Source organism: Adiantum capillus-veneris, chromosome 9 (assembly GCF_014529385.1).
Source record: "Adiantum capillus-veneris isolate H3 chromosome 9, ASM1452938v2, whole genome shotgun sequence".
Lineage (NCBI taxonomy): Eukaryota > Viridiplantae > Streptophyta > Polypodiopsida > Polypodiales > Pteridaceae > Adiantum > Adiantum capillus-veneris.
The window spans coordinates 81851431-81867781 of record NC_140939.1 but is presented as its reverse complement, the minus strand read 5'-3'; the positions used below and the strand labels follow the sequence as shown (position 1 = coordinate 81867781).

General features: G+C 42.7%; 1 protein-coding gene across 1 annotated transcript; it reads left to right on the top strand.

The window, feature by feature from the left end:
- The first annotated feature begins 1197 nt into the window (after positions 1–1197).
- On the top strand, positions 1198–2399 carry LOC147450732 (polyubiquitin-like). Its single transcript, XM_086519810.1, has one exon. It carries the CDS (start codon positions 1297–1299, stop codon positions 2212–2214), a length of 918 nt encoding a protein of 305 aa, XP_086375936.1. The 5' UTR covers positions 1198–1296; the 3' UTR covers positions 2215–2399.
- Positions 2400–16351: the final 13952 nt, after the last annotated feature.

The window sequence follows — 16351 nt, the reverse complement described above, 5'->3', positions numbered from 1 at the left end:
GCACATTCCTCTTGTCAGCCATCATCTCCAGCTTCTTCGCCTGTGGGTGCGACCAAGTTTCAACTTTATCCCCACTACCCCTGTTAACCTTGGGTGCGACTCGACTCTAAATTCCAATAGCCATATTTCCAATAGCCATAGTGTCGATTGTCAACTTAAGGAACGTGACCTCATGAGAGTTTAGTTTTGCATTCTTAAGAAACCTAAGCAATTTGTCAACACATTTTCGTTCGCGAGCGCAGTTAAGTCAAAGGGTTGCTTCATTACGCATGTTGTAAGTTATCATGCTACAAACCTTTTTCCATAAATAATACTCATTACGACTTTGAGTGTCAAAATGGTGTGAAAGTGGATGCCTTGCTTTAGTGCCACCCATACAAATTTTATTGGGTTTAACTCATGTGCAACTTGATGTCCTCTTATCCTTTGTAAGTTCCGCCACCTTGCCATTGAGATGCACACTCGACCAAATGCCTACAAGCCCCAGTATGCTCTCTCATTCTTTTTGTAGGATCCATATTCCAAACGTAATTAATGTGGAGCATTAGCAACTCGTCGAGAGTTCTAAGACGTGCATGCAATGTGTACACATGGACATTTTCCAGTAGTGGAATGGATAGAATATGATTTGAATTATGTTCCTTTCTATCCCAATTAGAGGGTACAGGTACACTTTGATCGTAACTAAAGATACCTTCAAACCGTTGTCGACGAAGGCTAAGCTCCTGTCCGAGTATTGGTTCACACACACATGATGGATACCTACACAATGTTTTGCTAAAAAAGGACCGTGTGTCCGATTCTTGCTCTGTTTCTCTCACTCTCTCTCTCTCTCTCTCCCTCTCCCGCTGTGTGATTGGATGAGCTTCCAGTGTTCCACTCGAGGACGTCGTAACTAGCTCGAAACACCTGTGCAGTGAGATGGCCATGAGTCAGCATGCCATCTAGGATTCAAGGTGGGTGGAAAGCGCACAATGTGAATGGCACAATCAGGGGTGTCAAATCTCAGTGTTCCACCTAAAAGAAAGTGAGCATGGAACGTGCAGTGTGAACCCAGCCTTGATGTGCTCTTGCGGTTTGTTGAGCCTAACTTGAAACTTTGAGAAACGTCACAAGCGAACAACCTTACAAACCGCGAGAAGCTTCCGGAACCGACCTACCTTGGCCTCTATATATTAAGCCACCTCTTCCCCTTGGATAATTCATCGCATTCTCTTTTCTATCTTCTGCGTTTTTCTGTGGTGTGCTCTAGACCTTGATCCGTCCTCTCCGTCGCTCGAACCTGACCTTGCAGCCATGCAGATCTTTGTGAAGACCCTCACTGGCAAAACCATCACTTTGGAGGTCGAAAGCTCAGACACCATCGACAATGTTAAGACCAAGATCCAAGATAAGGAGGGTATCCCCCCTGACCAGCAGCGCCTTATCTTTGCTGGCAAGCAGCTTGAAGATGGCCGCACCCTTGCCGACTACAACATCCAGAAGGAGTCTACCCTCCACCTTGTCCTTCGCCTTCGTGGTGGCATGCAGATATTTGTGAAAACGCTCACTGGTAAGACCATTACTCTCGAAGTAGAAAGCTCAGATACTATTGACAATGTCAAGACGAAGATCCAGGACAAAGAGGGGATCCCTCCCGACCAGCAACGCCTCATCTTTGCTGGAAAGCAGCTTGAGGATGGCCGCACTCTTGCTGATTACAACATACAGAAGGAGTCCACGCTTCACCTTGTGTTGCGTCTCCGCGGTGGCATGCAGATCTTTGTGAAGACCCTTACTGGTAAGACCATTACTTTGGAGGTTGAGAGCTCTGACACCGTTGACAATGTGAAGACTAAAATTCAGGACAAGGAGGGCATCCCTCCTGACCAGCAGCGCCTTATTTTTGCGGGAAAGCAGCTTGAGGATGGGAGGACTCTTGCTGACTACAACATACAGAAAGAGTCTACCCTCCACCTTGTGCTTCGGTTGCGAGGTGGGATGCAGATATTCGTGAAGACACTTACTGGCAAGACCATTACCCTGGAGGTTGAGAGCTCTGATACTATTGATAATGTGAAAACGAAGATTCAGGATAAGGAAGGTATTCCCCCTGATCAGCAGCGCTTAATCTTTGCGGGGAAACAGCTGGAGGATGGGCGCACCCTGGCTGATTACAACATTCAGAAGGAATCCACTCTTCACCTTGTGCTTCGGCTCAGAGGGGGGAATTGATGGAATGTGTGGTAGAGCCTGTGACTCTGGATGTGCTGTTCTTTTTCTTGGGCACCTGCTATTGTGAATTCTGGTGATCCTTAGTGTTTGGTTGTCTTGGGAAGCGATGAAAATTGAAGCTGGATGTTTTGTACGGGAAATGTTTGATTAGTCAATAAAAAGGGCTTTGTGTTGCAAGGCAAGGATATTCAGTCTGTCCCATGGTTGAATGTTGTTGCATAACCTCAATATTAATTTCATTTCTATTCTTTAATTTGGTGATAGTTGAGAAAAAAGTCTTTGTCAATTCTCAAATATTTGTCAAGAGTTATCACACTTTTTTCCATTCCAAGCTATGCTTAAATCTGTTTGACTGGCTTGGCGTTACTTAAATCTCATTGGGCCATGAGGTGATAAAGCAGTTTCTTCTCAGCTGAATGAAATGTGCAGTAAAGAAACGCACAGCTGTGTGTGGTTCAGGTGGGTAATCCTTTCTTTGGTTAGGTACTGCTCCCCGCGCTCTCAAGTAAAATCTTGATTCCTGCAGACTTCCATGCTTGACTTTGTTTTTTACTCTCGTCTGCGATCTCTCATAGTTCATTTGTCTAGCTCTTTGATCCTTGTCTGCTCTGAATATCCTCCAGACTTCCATGCTTGACTTTGTTTTTTACTCTCGTCTGCGATCTCTCATAGTTCATTTGTCTAGCTCTTTGATCCTTGTCTGCTCCGAATATCCTCCTTGACATCAATGTCTGCCAACGACTTCTTTTGCTTAATATGTCGTATGCCTCTAGGGATATGATGACACTGGTAAAAGTTCCATGCTTTGGATGACAGCTTCATTTTGAGGTCCCCCAATCAGTTCCAGCGGTCAGTATTCTGTGTCGAGGCTATGAAAGTGGCATGCCGCACATGTGCCATGACCATCCTTCTGTCCAAACCCTGCATTTTGACAACAGGGCAGGTAGGGCCTTCTGTGCATATGTGTCTCGTACTACTTTCGCTATCATCATGATCTTTAAAAGACTTGTTGCAGTCTGTTGTAGACAATCTTCACTTTGTGGTGGAAACTTGGTGTCGAAAATGCCTCCAGCATTGGGGTTGAAGAAGTCTGGTTTTCTAATGGAAAACTAAACCAGTGTCAGAAAGACAATGTGCACAATCTCATCCAGTCCCTATTTTACTGTTGATGATGTTGAATGGTCCATTCTGTGTTGAAGTGTTCTCACCGTCTCCTCAGATGAATCTCTTGGAAACCTGAGCTTTAACTCTTCAATCTATATGCAGCAGGAATGCATACTTCCTGAGACGATTTGGGTGGAGTGCTCCTATCTGAACTTAGCTCTAATGTTTGTATGGATTTGTTACGATCCTACCATTGGGTGGTCTCCTCTTTGAACAATCTTAAGCTGGATACGCGTCTGCGGTGATACACACTATTCTACTTCAAAGCAGTTAACCAATAACTTACACACAGAACATTGGTGTTGAAAAAAGGCTTAATTTAGCGATGGTTTTGGTGTCTTATTTCAAACTTGCAGGAAGTTTTGGCGATGGTTAGTAGGTCTTCTTGTTTCAAGCGCAGTGTGTTGTGTGTTTTAACTGGCTAAAATCCTAAAATCTCGGTTAGATTTTGAGCTTGCCTTGAAGAAAACCGAGAAATTTTCACAAGTTTTAGTGTAGCTACGGGCAAAAGCTTCAAATTTTGACCTAAAAACCGGGAGAATCTCAAGTTTGTCCTTATTTTCTTAGGTTTTAGCCCTGGGTATAATTATTAGAGTGCCTTCTCATAGCTACTGAAAGAAAGCACAATTGAGTCGAAGAGTCGTCCCCATATGTCATCCAAAAATGTTGTTGGACTCGAAAGGGCCGCTAGGTTGGAGGGCACTCTTAGGTCGGCACTCTTGGGAACCTCCGATCTAGCCATTTTATGCAAAGCCTCGCCACATGTTGGGCTCACCCATTGTTAATGCCGAATAGAGAAATGGTGGCCTTAGAGCGCCTGCTCGTAGCCATGCTAAAAGTACAGCTATAAACACACGAGCTTGTGAAATGAAGGAGACCCGGGTCGTTAGTGGCGACGAGGCAATCCCATAGAGCAGACTACAAGGTATTGTTCGGTTATTGTTCCGGTGTCCACTGGTGCAACGGATCTGTTTCACTGACAATCAATCCTTTAAACATGCAATCTCCTGTCTCAGAGGCAGGAGGCCTTTTTGGAACCACCCTCGGGGGCTCTTTTCGATTCAATTGCTATTGCAAGCGAGGCTACCGGCAGGCTTTTTCAATTAGGGGGTGCCTTCAGAGGCTCTTTCGGAGGGCTACGGGAAGACCCTCTTAAAGCTTCCTTCTTTGGAAAACTCTAGAGAGACAAAGAAGAGAAGTCACTAGGCACCCTCATGCTCCTGTCACATGCAATCTCATATGGGCAGTCGTTAAGAACCTAAGGGCTCCTGGGCACGCCTTCCCCATCAAGTAAGAAAGCATCAAAATGTTTACATTCATGCTAAGAGTTGGGTCGCGCCAGGGCTTATGGGGGGAGTAGGGGCAAGGCTACAAACCCGGTAGCCCCTCTGCATTGAGTTTGTGGTAGGCTCTTGCAGCATGGTGACCTGACCGCTTTGATAGGAAATATGTAGCCTACGAAAGAGCTTGCGGAAGTAAAGCTTAATACCTACCTTTCACGGAGTGCTAGTAGGATTATTTTCTGCATTCTCGCGTTCACTGAGAATGGAGTGTGCTCTCCCCCCACTCCCCCCCATTAGCCCTGGGTACGACTCTGCTCTAAACACCAGACATGGCATGCGTTGTATCCCGAGGTAAGAAAAAAATGTCTTTCAAATTGCCTTCTAAGGGATGCTCTAAACTTTAGTGGTTTTGAGGCAGTAGTCAACATACAATAGCTCTCATGATTGATTAAGTGCTCCACTTTTCCCTAGAATAAAATTTTGCATGAACTCAAAACAGAACATGTTAATGCTTCCTTTATCACTTCTACAAACAACAGTGCCCTCTATGGTTAGTCTCTCCCTCGTGGTGACATGCCCAATAAATAGCTAACGCCTATGCTTCTCCAATGCTTTCCTGTACACACAAAAAGCCATACTCAGTGAGTTTAACACTCTCATAAACACCTTCCAATCATTGAGGCTCAAACAATCCTTGCTCCTTGTCATTTTGTTAGGGATTTGTTGCAGATTTGGTCTTAGTTCTACCAAATTAAACCTCCTACCTTGCCCTCCATCCCGTCCCCTTCTGTTGCCACACCATAGCCTGTGCCCTCCACCAACAAGCTCCACCAAAAGTTGCTCGACTTTTCTGCAAAATCTTCTAGTGCAGGAGCCATCCCTTCCTAGCCTCCCCCACCCCTCCCCCCCCCCCCTTGCCTACCCACACTCATAATCTTCAACAATATTGCCTGTGACATTGACCCTCATTAGCGCCTTCGTCCCCCACACGTCCTGTGTGCAAGATTCCTTGTATATGAGGCCTAGCAATGCGCAGGGCAGATCATGCACGACAGCACGCGTGCGCGCGCACAGAGAGAGAGAGAGAGAGAGAGAGAGAGAGAGAGAGAGAGAGAGAGAGAGAGAGAGAGAGATCTACCCTCCAACGTTGTAGTGTCGCCTCCTCTCGATTCTGTCCCCAATTGTTGCCTCGCGTTTCCTCGCCCTGCCTTGTCCTTGCTCCATTATCCCCTCCCCATCTTGCATGGCATGCCCTTGACCAGCTCTCTGTGTCCCCTCCCGACGGAGTCAGCCGAACACGTGCCCCCTTTTCTCCCACCCATTTAACCTTTCTGCGCCCCCCCCCCCCCCCCCCCCCCCCCCCCCTTCAGCACTAAAGGCCCCGGGAGCAAAGAGATGGGATCTATGGCTGGGGGTGCGCGCAGGAATTTCAAGGAGATTTGAGGGCTCAAAAAAATGGGGCGTGGGGTGCTGCTCGCACAATTTGAACCCCGGTGGCGTGGGGTGCTGCTCGCACGATTTGAACCCCGGTGGGTGTTGAGCGAGGCGCATGGCTTATCCAACCCCTCGTGCGCATATGTTGACCATGGTGGGCAACAAACGCATGATAAGTCAACGTGGACAGGTGTGTCCATGTCCAAGTTTACTTTTCGGCGTCCTAGTTTACTTCTGGTGCATCCTACGGTCCTGCGCGCCTCTGCTTTTGTGCCCGGGCTTCTCAGCCGTAGATCCCACCTCTGGGGCTTCATTTAATGCCCCATGCCCTTTAGTGCTGAGGTCCCCTCCCCCCCCCCCAAAAAAAAAAAATCCATTTCTTTTACTTTTCATGAAAGAGAGGTATCCACAATCTACTGAAAAATGTTGGTACACCTACTGGTATCGTATTTTGACTACTTATGGATTAACCTTATTAACATCATCCGATCTCAATGATATGGGACATCGAGCTATCTAGTTAGGAGTCTATGCACTAAGATTGTGAAGCCAAAATCATATGGACGAGTTTGCTAGAGGACAAAGGTAAAGGAAGCTTGATAAGGAGTGCTCACTTAGTTGCATTGGTACCCACGAGGTCCGACCACAATTGTTATAAATGTGACATGATGCTTTGTTTGGCTCGGGAGTTTGAAGCCAAAGACAAAAGCAGGAACTCACAGGAAGTCTAAGACAAAGACAAGCTGGATAGGGATGACAATGATAAAGATTTGATAGTGGAGATCTTCTTGTCACACGTGGTGGCAACCACAGAGGCCACGACACTAGATTTTTAGTTAAAAGGGCAGATGCCGCCACTAGCTTTAGGCAAAGAGAGGCTTGTGAGTGGTAGAGAGGGGCAAGGAATTGGGACCCTTGTGTTTTGGAGTTCAAGTTACCGGTGTTTGAACCCGTGGGTCGAAGTTCAAGGCACATGCATCAGGTAGGGAACCAATTAGAGTATCTGAAACACTATGGATGAGTGCACACCAATCCATTGTTGTTGGTCAGATTATGGACAGAATGTGTTCCACAGTTCATTATCTTGGAGTATTTAGGATATGATGTGTTCCATAGTTCATTGTCTTGGAGTATTTTGGACGTGATGTGTTCATAGTTCACAAGTGGGGATTCTTGGATGTAGTGTGTTCTATAGTTCAATTTTCTAAAAGTCAACTAATGCTCAAGATGGCATTCTTCTAAGGAACAAAGTTGAGGGTAGCAAATGCGAGATGTAGGTAGTGGAGTGTACAACTACATAGGTGTTCATGGTAGCTTCTTCATGGACGTGGTCTCACTATTTATGTCCACTATGAGTTGTATAGAGGGTGTTAAGGTTTTGGCATCTCAAGTGAACTGCCCAAAGTGATCCCATTATTATTTTTGCTTTTGGGTATTATTTTATTTATTTGTCAAAGTTTGGGTAGGTAAATTTACTAAGGTAGGTAGGTATGTGACACCCCCCCCCCCCCCCCCCCCCCCCCCCTCCCAATTGTACATTGTATCACTTATTCATTGCCAAGGTTGATTAGTTCATGAGACTCTCTCTCTCTCTCTTTCTCTCTCTCTACACACACACACACACACACACACACACACACACACACACACACACACACACATATTCTTGTTCCGTCTGCATTTTGCTCAATTTTTGTGTTCGCTCGGTAAAGTTTACTTAGTGCTTAATAAGACTCGTTCTTCTCCTTGATGAGATGAACTGATAGCTGCATTACATGGAGCAACAAGCTATGAGCATGAGCAATGCAAATCTTGTTAACATGGAAGAGAAAACTCACAAAAGTTTATAAGATGGTGAAAGTAGAAGCAAGGTGAAAATTTCAAGGTGCCCTTATCATTCCTAAGGAAGGGGAATTTTAGTACTTTCCCTTCACTAAGGAAGGGACATCAAGTACGTCACCCTTTATCATGCAAGGCAAACATTTGATGGCCCTTCACTCACCTTAATGTGTAGTTTAGTATTGAAGGGTGCTAACGGAGTGGAGTTAGTAAACAGAATCTGTGAAAGGACCACACCTTGCAGATGCACATCAAGAATGAATAGAAAGAAACAATAGAGATTAGAGTTTCTTCTTCTCTCAATATGGCCATGTAATGTAACTTTTTGATTTATTTCAAGCCAATGTAATAAGTGTGATGTGTTAGGAGCTCACTGAGAGTTGCACATCGATTTGGTTATGAACACATTCTAGATTCTTATGGACCAATCTAGATTCTTGTGGACTAGTTCGGATGTTGTGGAAAGATCTAGATTTATTCTTATGGGCCCATATAGATTTTTGAAGAGTTGGTGTAAACTTTGGGCTTTTAATGAGCGTTCTAGATTTTCAATGATCAATCCAAATTTTGAACGATCACGTCATATGAATCCGAACTGTCGCAAATCAGTTCAAATTCTTGTGAACTGTCCCTGATTGTTGCATACTTATCCTAATTTATGCCTACAAACTTGTTTTCAGCGTTTTGTGGACCTGTTCAATCTGGATTTTTGACAGCCAATCTATAACAATCTAGATTTCTACAATGTTTTAACAAACTGGTCCAAGTGTTAAATGATCAATCTGAATCTTTGTCGATCATGGCAAATTGTAGCAAACCAGTCTAGATTGTAGCAGACGACCCTGGATTGTATCAAACCAATCCGAATTGTGGTAAAGCAGTGTGCGCAAGGCCTTAATGCAATGAACTTGAACTTAAGTTGGAGCCTAAATCTAGAGCCTGGGTTTGAACCTCAAGCTATGTTTAAATTCAACCTTTTTGGGAATACATTGTCTTATCACACATTGTTGTCTTCATTTTTGCAAAGATTGGAGGGACCAAAACAAAGTGAAGTTTTGTTTCTTATTGATGGTTCTACAAGGAATGCACGTAGGATTGTGCATTCCATCGATCCATTCACAAGATGTAACTTTGATCAATTGGTGTAACATGTGTGTCCATACATGTCCTTGAGAGCATTGATAGTATGCTTATGATTCTAGTTGAGACTATGGATGCATGAAACATGTCTTAGGCATTTGGAAGCATGATCAAGTGGCCAATGAATGAAATTAGTGTGAACAAAGACAATGTCAATGTTGGAATTAGGGTTGCAGAGGAACACACACAGCTTGGAGAAGACAAAGGAAGCTCAAGGCACACAATAGAGAGTGTGTTACTTAGTGTGCAATGGAAAGATAGATAGCCCTAGAGTGATGGGCGTATATACAATGCTCAGGGGAAAAAACCTTCTAAAGAGGGAAAAAATGCCCTGGCGGCCTAGTGTGTTCACACACATCACTACCACATGTATATGGTAACAAATCCCCCCTGGAGTGATGCGGTGAACGAGAGCTGGCACATGAGTAAAGGGAAGTGCCATGCCCTGAGGACATGATCAGTCCACAAAGGGGAGTAAGCCCAAAGCTTTGCGGAAAGCTTCAAGCTTCTCACGAGACAATGCCTTTGTGAAAAGATCTGCAAGGTTGTCCTGTGTTGGCACATAAGCCAACATGATCTCTCCTGCTGAGATCCTCTCCCTGACATAGTGGTAATGCACCTCAATGTGCTTTATTGGAGCATGAAAAACTGGGTTCCTTGCAACTGCCAATGCGCTCTGACTGTCAGTGTAGATAGTGTTGGCAGTGTCCTATCCAACACCCAAATCAGCCATAAGGCATCTGAGCCATACACACTCAACCGTAGCTGTCAAGACTTCCCTGTACTTAGCCTCACAACTCGAAGTGGTCACAATAGGTTGCTTCTTGCTCAACCATGATATACATGAGCTGCGAAGCATGAAACAAAAACCACTTGTGGACGCTCGCATGTCAAAACAACCAGTCCAATCTGAGGTACGCTTTGGAGGGCGACCTCTTTTACACAGCGCAAGAGGTCTACCAATACATCCAACGATAGGCATATTTGCAATCTGAGCATGTCCGGACACACACAAAGATTCCTCATGCTGTACATCTTTTTCTTGCAAAGACATGAGTTGCATAATCAAAGCATCATCCATAGATTTCATGACTTGCATCGCATCTCCATCGGCATCAACTACGCCATCCACATAAAAAACCACGGGTGGCTCCACACGAGGACATACATTTGAGCATCGTGCTTTGTCCCTTCCCTTCTTTTGGGATGCCAAAAACTCTGCCAAAGAGACCTCATCATCAACATCAAAATCAATTACATTCTATGAATCAAGCATTGCTTGTGCATCTAGAACAATATGCATGCACAAATTCTCCCATGAGATCATGAAGCAGGCCTTGTGACCCTCGAACATGCATTTAAAGAGATCATGAAGCAGGCCTTGTCACCCTCGAACATGCATTTAAAGAGCTGCATGCGGGAGTTGAATGCAAGGATTGTCCCCTTGTAACACTTACTGTGCCAATCAATAGGATGGGCCTGCTTTGCCCAATCCACCTGTGGCCGGATACAGAACCTCGTGGCCTTCTAAACTTCTACAAAATTGCATGGAGGGAAGGTCTTCACCTGTAGAAGGTAGCACCATCCTGTTTGCACGCGAGTAGCACGTTACCCGAAACTATAGTGCAATGAATTAACACCTCTGTTTTTTGTAAGCGAGGCCTCTTCCACTCATTTTCGGGTAGCATGTTTCATTCTAAACCAGCTTGAAGGTTTGGCATGCCAAATGGCCACTTAAAATTTGAATTTGCTTATCAATTTGGCCAAAGAGGCCCTAGCTCAAGCAATGCCTCACACGAAGTCATGCATGCCAAGATTCTGCATGGCAATGGAAAGCGGGTGCATGCAAAATTTCATTCCATAGGCACCTAAATTTTGCGCACTAGTAAGCTCTAATTTAACTGAAACAAAATTTAGGAGCGTAATTGAAGTGTTGAACTATATGGTCATGACTGTTTTATAATCTATATAAATCATAAGTATACTAAAAAAATCAACCAAAGTTCATTTGTTTGCAAGACACTTTAGTGTCTCAGGACACTTGAATGTCTAATTAAAAGACTTGTGTTAATGTGACTGTCAGTGGTTGTGAATAGTTTTGAGGCTCATTATTCATAATTGCCAAGGCTATTATTACTTTGATTTATTTAAAATATGTCATATCTAGTAATAATCAAGGTGTATGCATGTCTTAAAAATCATGCATAAATTAGGTCTTACTAAATACAATGTGTATTTTTTGAATATGTATGGTTATTGATTGACACAAGAGCAAGGGGGGAGAGAGAGAGAGAGAGAGAGAGAGAAAGAGAGAGAACCTTGTATTTGGAGTTGGGAATTTTATGAGGAATTTTAATCATTTTTAATACATTTCTAGCGTTAGTACTAACATAGTTCTAATTATCTTTGGGAATTGCACATAGTGTCTTAATTTCCTTTTTTCACAACTATGACATCAAACAACATAAGCCTTTTTAAGAAGAAAAATCATGACAATGTCATGGTTATTTGGATTAGCTGCTGTAAGAGGAAAGCATGATTAACTTGCATCATTGTGGAAAATGAATATAGAGACAGAAGTAGAGTACATATTGGCCCAAACAGAAGCATTTTTATAATAAGAATCACATGTATTAGAGTAGGATGGAATTTGGTACATGTACCTAAACCAAACAATAAATGATAACGTTACGGTTCATTACTTATTTTGGTGTTTTTAAACACCACCATCTATTTGACATATCATCAATTCCTATATTATCTTTAAATAGCTCTTTAATTTTCCAACCATTGACATCCAAAAATATGTGTGTTTCTTAATTTCTTGTAATATGTGAATTATTAGATTAGTTTATCTATAATGCAATACAATTATACTAATGTCACTTTTCTTGGTGTTTCTAAGCACCATATTCTTTTGGGATCCTATCAATTCAGATGTTCTTCATGAAAACGTTTTATTTCTAGGTAGTCTTGATATAGTCAGTGCAATCATAACAACGGAAAAATTAAAATCCATTCATATCAAGTATTTTTTACACATGGAAAAATTGAGAGTTTAGATAAATTTCGAGGGCATCCTTCCAACGTTCATGTTTAGTGTATTCTTCCATGTGATTTTATACCAACACATTCATATATTTATTGAAGAAGGGATACATTTTAATGGCATAATCAAGGGCTCACAAAAACAGATGCTATCTCCAAATACACAATAATACTCAAATTTCAAGTACCCTTTAAAGAAATGGGACTTGAATAATTCCCAAAATTCCTAAATATGTTGTCATCCCACATTCCTACATTAAAATCTATATGTTTCTTCTAGTCCTCACTCCCTCATTCTATCACTCTCCTTGATCTAGCTATGCCATTTGGCTTAACAAATACACCAGCCACTTTCTAGAGGTTAATGACTCACTCTTTCAAGGAATACCTAAGAATATTCTTAGAAATTTACATGGATGACCCGTGTGTACACTCTCTTCTGCGAGAGGAACATATTGACCATTTGCAAAAGGTCTTTGAAAAGTGCAGAACATATCGAATCTATCTGAACCCGGAAAAGTGTGTATTTATGGTTAAGCAAGGACGAATCTTAGGACACATTCTCTCAAGAAACGGTATAACCACAAACCTAGACAAAGTCAAAGTCATTGTAGACCTGCCCAGGCCTACTAATGCGAAACAAGTGCAATCCTTCATGGGGCACTGTGGATATTATCGAAGATTCATATACATGTATGCGGTTATCGCACAACCTCTGTATCGTTTGCTAGTCAATTTCGAATGGACCAAGGAGTGTGAAACCTCATTCTAAAGGCTGAAGGAAAACCTTATATTAGCACCTGTACTAAAGGCACCAGATTGGGAAAAGATATTCCACGTGCACATTGATGCTTCAGCATATGCCATTGGAAGTATTCTAGCTCAACCTAGAGACGGAACAATGGATTTTCCAATTTGCTATGCGGGCCGACAGTTAAACAGTGCAGAAAAGAACTACACAACCACCAAGAGGGAAGGGTTAGGAATGATTTATGCTGTAAAGAAATTTCGGCATTATTTGCTTGCAAACAAATTTGTGTTCTTCACGGATCATCAAGCTCTTTTATACCTAGTAAATAAACCTTGCAATACACGGAGAATTGTACGCTGGTTTATTATATTTCTAGAATTTGACTTCACAGTGGTGGTCAAAAAGGGTAAAACCCATCTGCGAGCTGATCATCTTTCAAGAATACACAACGGGGAAGCTCCTCAAGGGGTAGATGATGACATACCAGATGCTTATCTTTTCAACATTGAAATGATACCCAACTGGTCCCAGGAAATAGTTAGCATTCTCTCCTTCGGAAGTGAGTCTGATAATACAGGATGTAGATCCAAACAGCAAACAATTCGACAAACAAAAAACTTCCAGTTGATAGCAGGATGGCTGTATCATCTTGAATCTGACCTAATCCTACGATTATGTATAAATCCGGAAGAATTCGAGTGCTACCTTGAAGAGGCACATGTCCAGGGTTGTGCATTTCATTGTTCGACAGTGAAAACACACCAGAGATTGAAACAGTTAGGGGTTTATTGGACAACTATGTATGCGGATACACATTTTTATGTTACCAATTGTACAGTATGTAGTGCCAAACGACCAGTGGATCACGCAACTTTGTTTCGGGTGAACATAGCACCTGCATGGAGCCAATATATCATTGACTTCTTAACCACTAGAACGTTCCCTGAGAACATTACAAGAGCACAGGAAAAAGCTATAGAGCTGGAAGCTCGTGACTTTTAGATAATTGGAAATCAACTCTATAAGCGGGGAAAGGACAATCAACTTAGAATCTATGCAAGTGAAAGTGAATACGTGCTGATTCTAGAACATGCACATAGCGGAGTAAGTGGAGGCCATTTTTCGGGAAATAAGACGGCGAAAATTGTCTTAACCGCAGGAATTTGGTGGCCTACATTGCACATGGATGCCGATGAGTTTGTAAAGCGTTGTGATGCGTGTCAACACACCAAGATACCAATAAAAAGACATGAGATGCCATTAAGGCCAATGATGGGGGCAAGGGCATTTGCAAAATGGGGCATTGATTTTGTAGGACCTATATCACCCCGTGCATATCGCACCCATACCCAATATATCATTGTGGCTACGGACTATCTCACAAAATGGGTCGAAGCCAAAGCAACACAAAAAGCTGATACACGCACCACGGCTCAATTTTTGTATGAGAATGTTTTTTAACGTTACGGGTTACCAATAGAAATTGTCAGTGACTGTGGAACACACTTCCTCAATGAAGTCATTGAATATCTACTAGAGGAATTCATGGTCATACATAGGAAATCAGCACCATACCATCCACAGGCCAATGGGCAAGCTGAGGCCACAAATAAAACACTATGCACGATTCTCACTAAAATAGTGTCAGAATCAAGAACCGATTGGGATCAGCAGCTACACTCAACACTATGGGCATACAGGGTAGCTTACAAAACATCAATAGGAACAACACCATACAACATGGTGTTTGGGCTAAATGCTATACTACCCATAGAGTTTTTAATACCAACTCTACGAGTAGCAACAAGCTTGGAATGGACAGGGCATGAACTCTCTTCAAAAATTAATGATCTTGCGAAGCTAGATGAACTCCGCTTACAAGTTGTCGCTTCGATCTATGCTAACAAGAGAAGACAAAAGGAATTTTTTGATAAACATGTGCGTACCAAAGAGTTCAAAACAAGTGATTACGTACTTGTTTATACCTTTAAGCAACATGCCAAGAAACTTAAAAAGCGAGGGATGGGACCATTTGTGATTCATGATCTATCACAAAGTGGAGCTGTCAAGCTTGCTACATTAGTAGGTGAAGAAATGCCAAACTGGATTAGTGGGTGTCGACTGAGGAGATACCTTCTACCCTTCACACAGGAGATGCTGCAACAAATTCATCAAGGAAAGCAAAGAATGAAGGAAAAAGAGAGAGTACTGGAAGAAGCTCAAGCCGAAGCACAAGAACACATTGCAAAAAGACGGCTTCTACGACAACAAAAACAGAGTAAACCACCATTGAGAATCAATGCCATTCGACTGATGAACTTGGAGGAGGAAACAGTAGAGCCAATAATTACAGTCAAAGTGGGCAACAATCAAGTTGAATCAACAGCCTTGCTTGATTCGGGTGCTCAAGAAAATTTGATCTCTTACGGATTATTCCAATAGCTCAAAGTCGCATATCAACTTCATCCTACCCCCCAAGTGCTGGAAAGTAGCACATCACACCCATTGAAAACATTAGGATGGATTATATTGCATGTACAGCTACATCAATATATTTACCCACACAAATTCTATGTGGTGACAGAGGAAAGCACACAACACCCAATGATGCTAGGGAAACCTTGGCAAAAAGCATACAATGTCCAGATAGATTGGCAAGCAAAGGCGGTCAAAATTCAGCACGAACATGAACAACAGGTGATAGCTTTTGCTCAGAAATACCATTATGATCAACTAAAAGCCATGCAATCACTGGCAACAAAGACAAAAGAACAAATACCATCAAAGAAAACCATGCAACCTGAGACCAACAACCAGGTAAAAGCCAACCATGCTAATCACTGATAGCTGAAGTCACTGGCCACAACGCAAAAATCTAGGCTACCAAAACAAGGTAAACGTGTATGGATGCGGAAGGATAGAAATGCAATGGCGGAAAAAAAACAATGTAACAACCGGATTCCAACAAAGAAGACGGTGCAACCCAAAACCAAGGTCATAAAACAGATATGGATCCCAAAGAAAATGCTTAGCCATAACCCAAATGTCACTTACATTTGGATACTAAAGAAAAAGCTAAAGGAAATCCCTACGGTACAAGCAACAATGGAAAGCAGACATCTGCAGGTCAACAAGGAGAACAGATACATGTGGATGCCGATGATAGACAAACAAGTGGTAAACAAGAAAGTGCCAAACCATCTACAAAAGTTGGCAGCACCAAACTACCAATGGAAAGCCAAGGCCATAAGGCCCATCGCTATCACATCCCAGCCAATTCTATCCTCAGAAACAGCTACGACTCCATCAAAAGTGTCGACAAAGCAATTGCCTCTTGCCAAAAAGACAATTAAACAGAGAGCAGCAGAGTTACAGCTGCTACTTGCAAAGAAAGCAGGAAGCCTCGACGGCGAATTCCAATAAGCATCTTGCTTATTCCCTTCTCTTGCACGGCATTAATTTTTCCATGCATTAACCG

Excerpts from the sequence above, each read along its gene's own strand:
- LOC147450732 (XM_086519810.1), top strand. The coding sequence starts at position 1,297 with ATGCAGATCTTTGTGAAGACCCTCACTGGCAAAACCATCACTTTGGAG.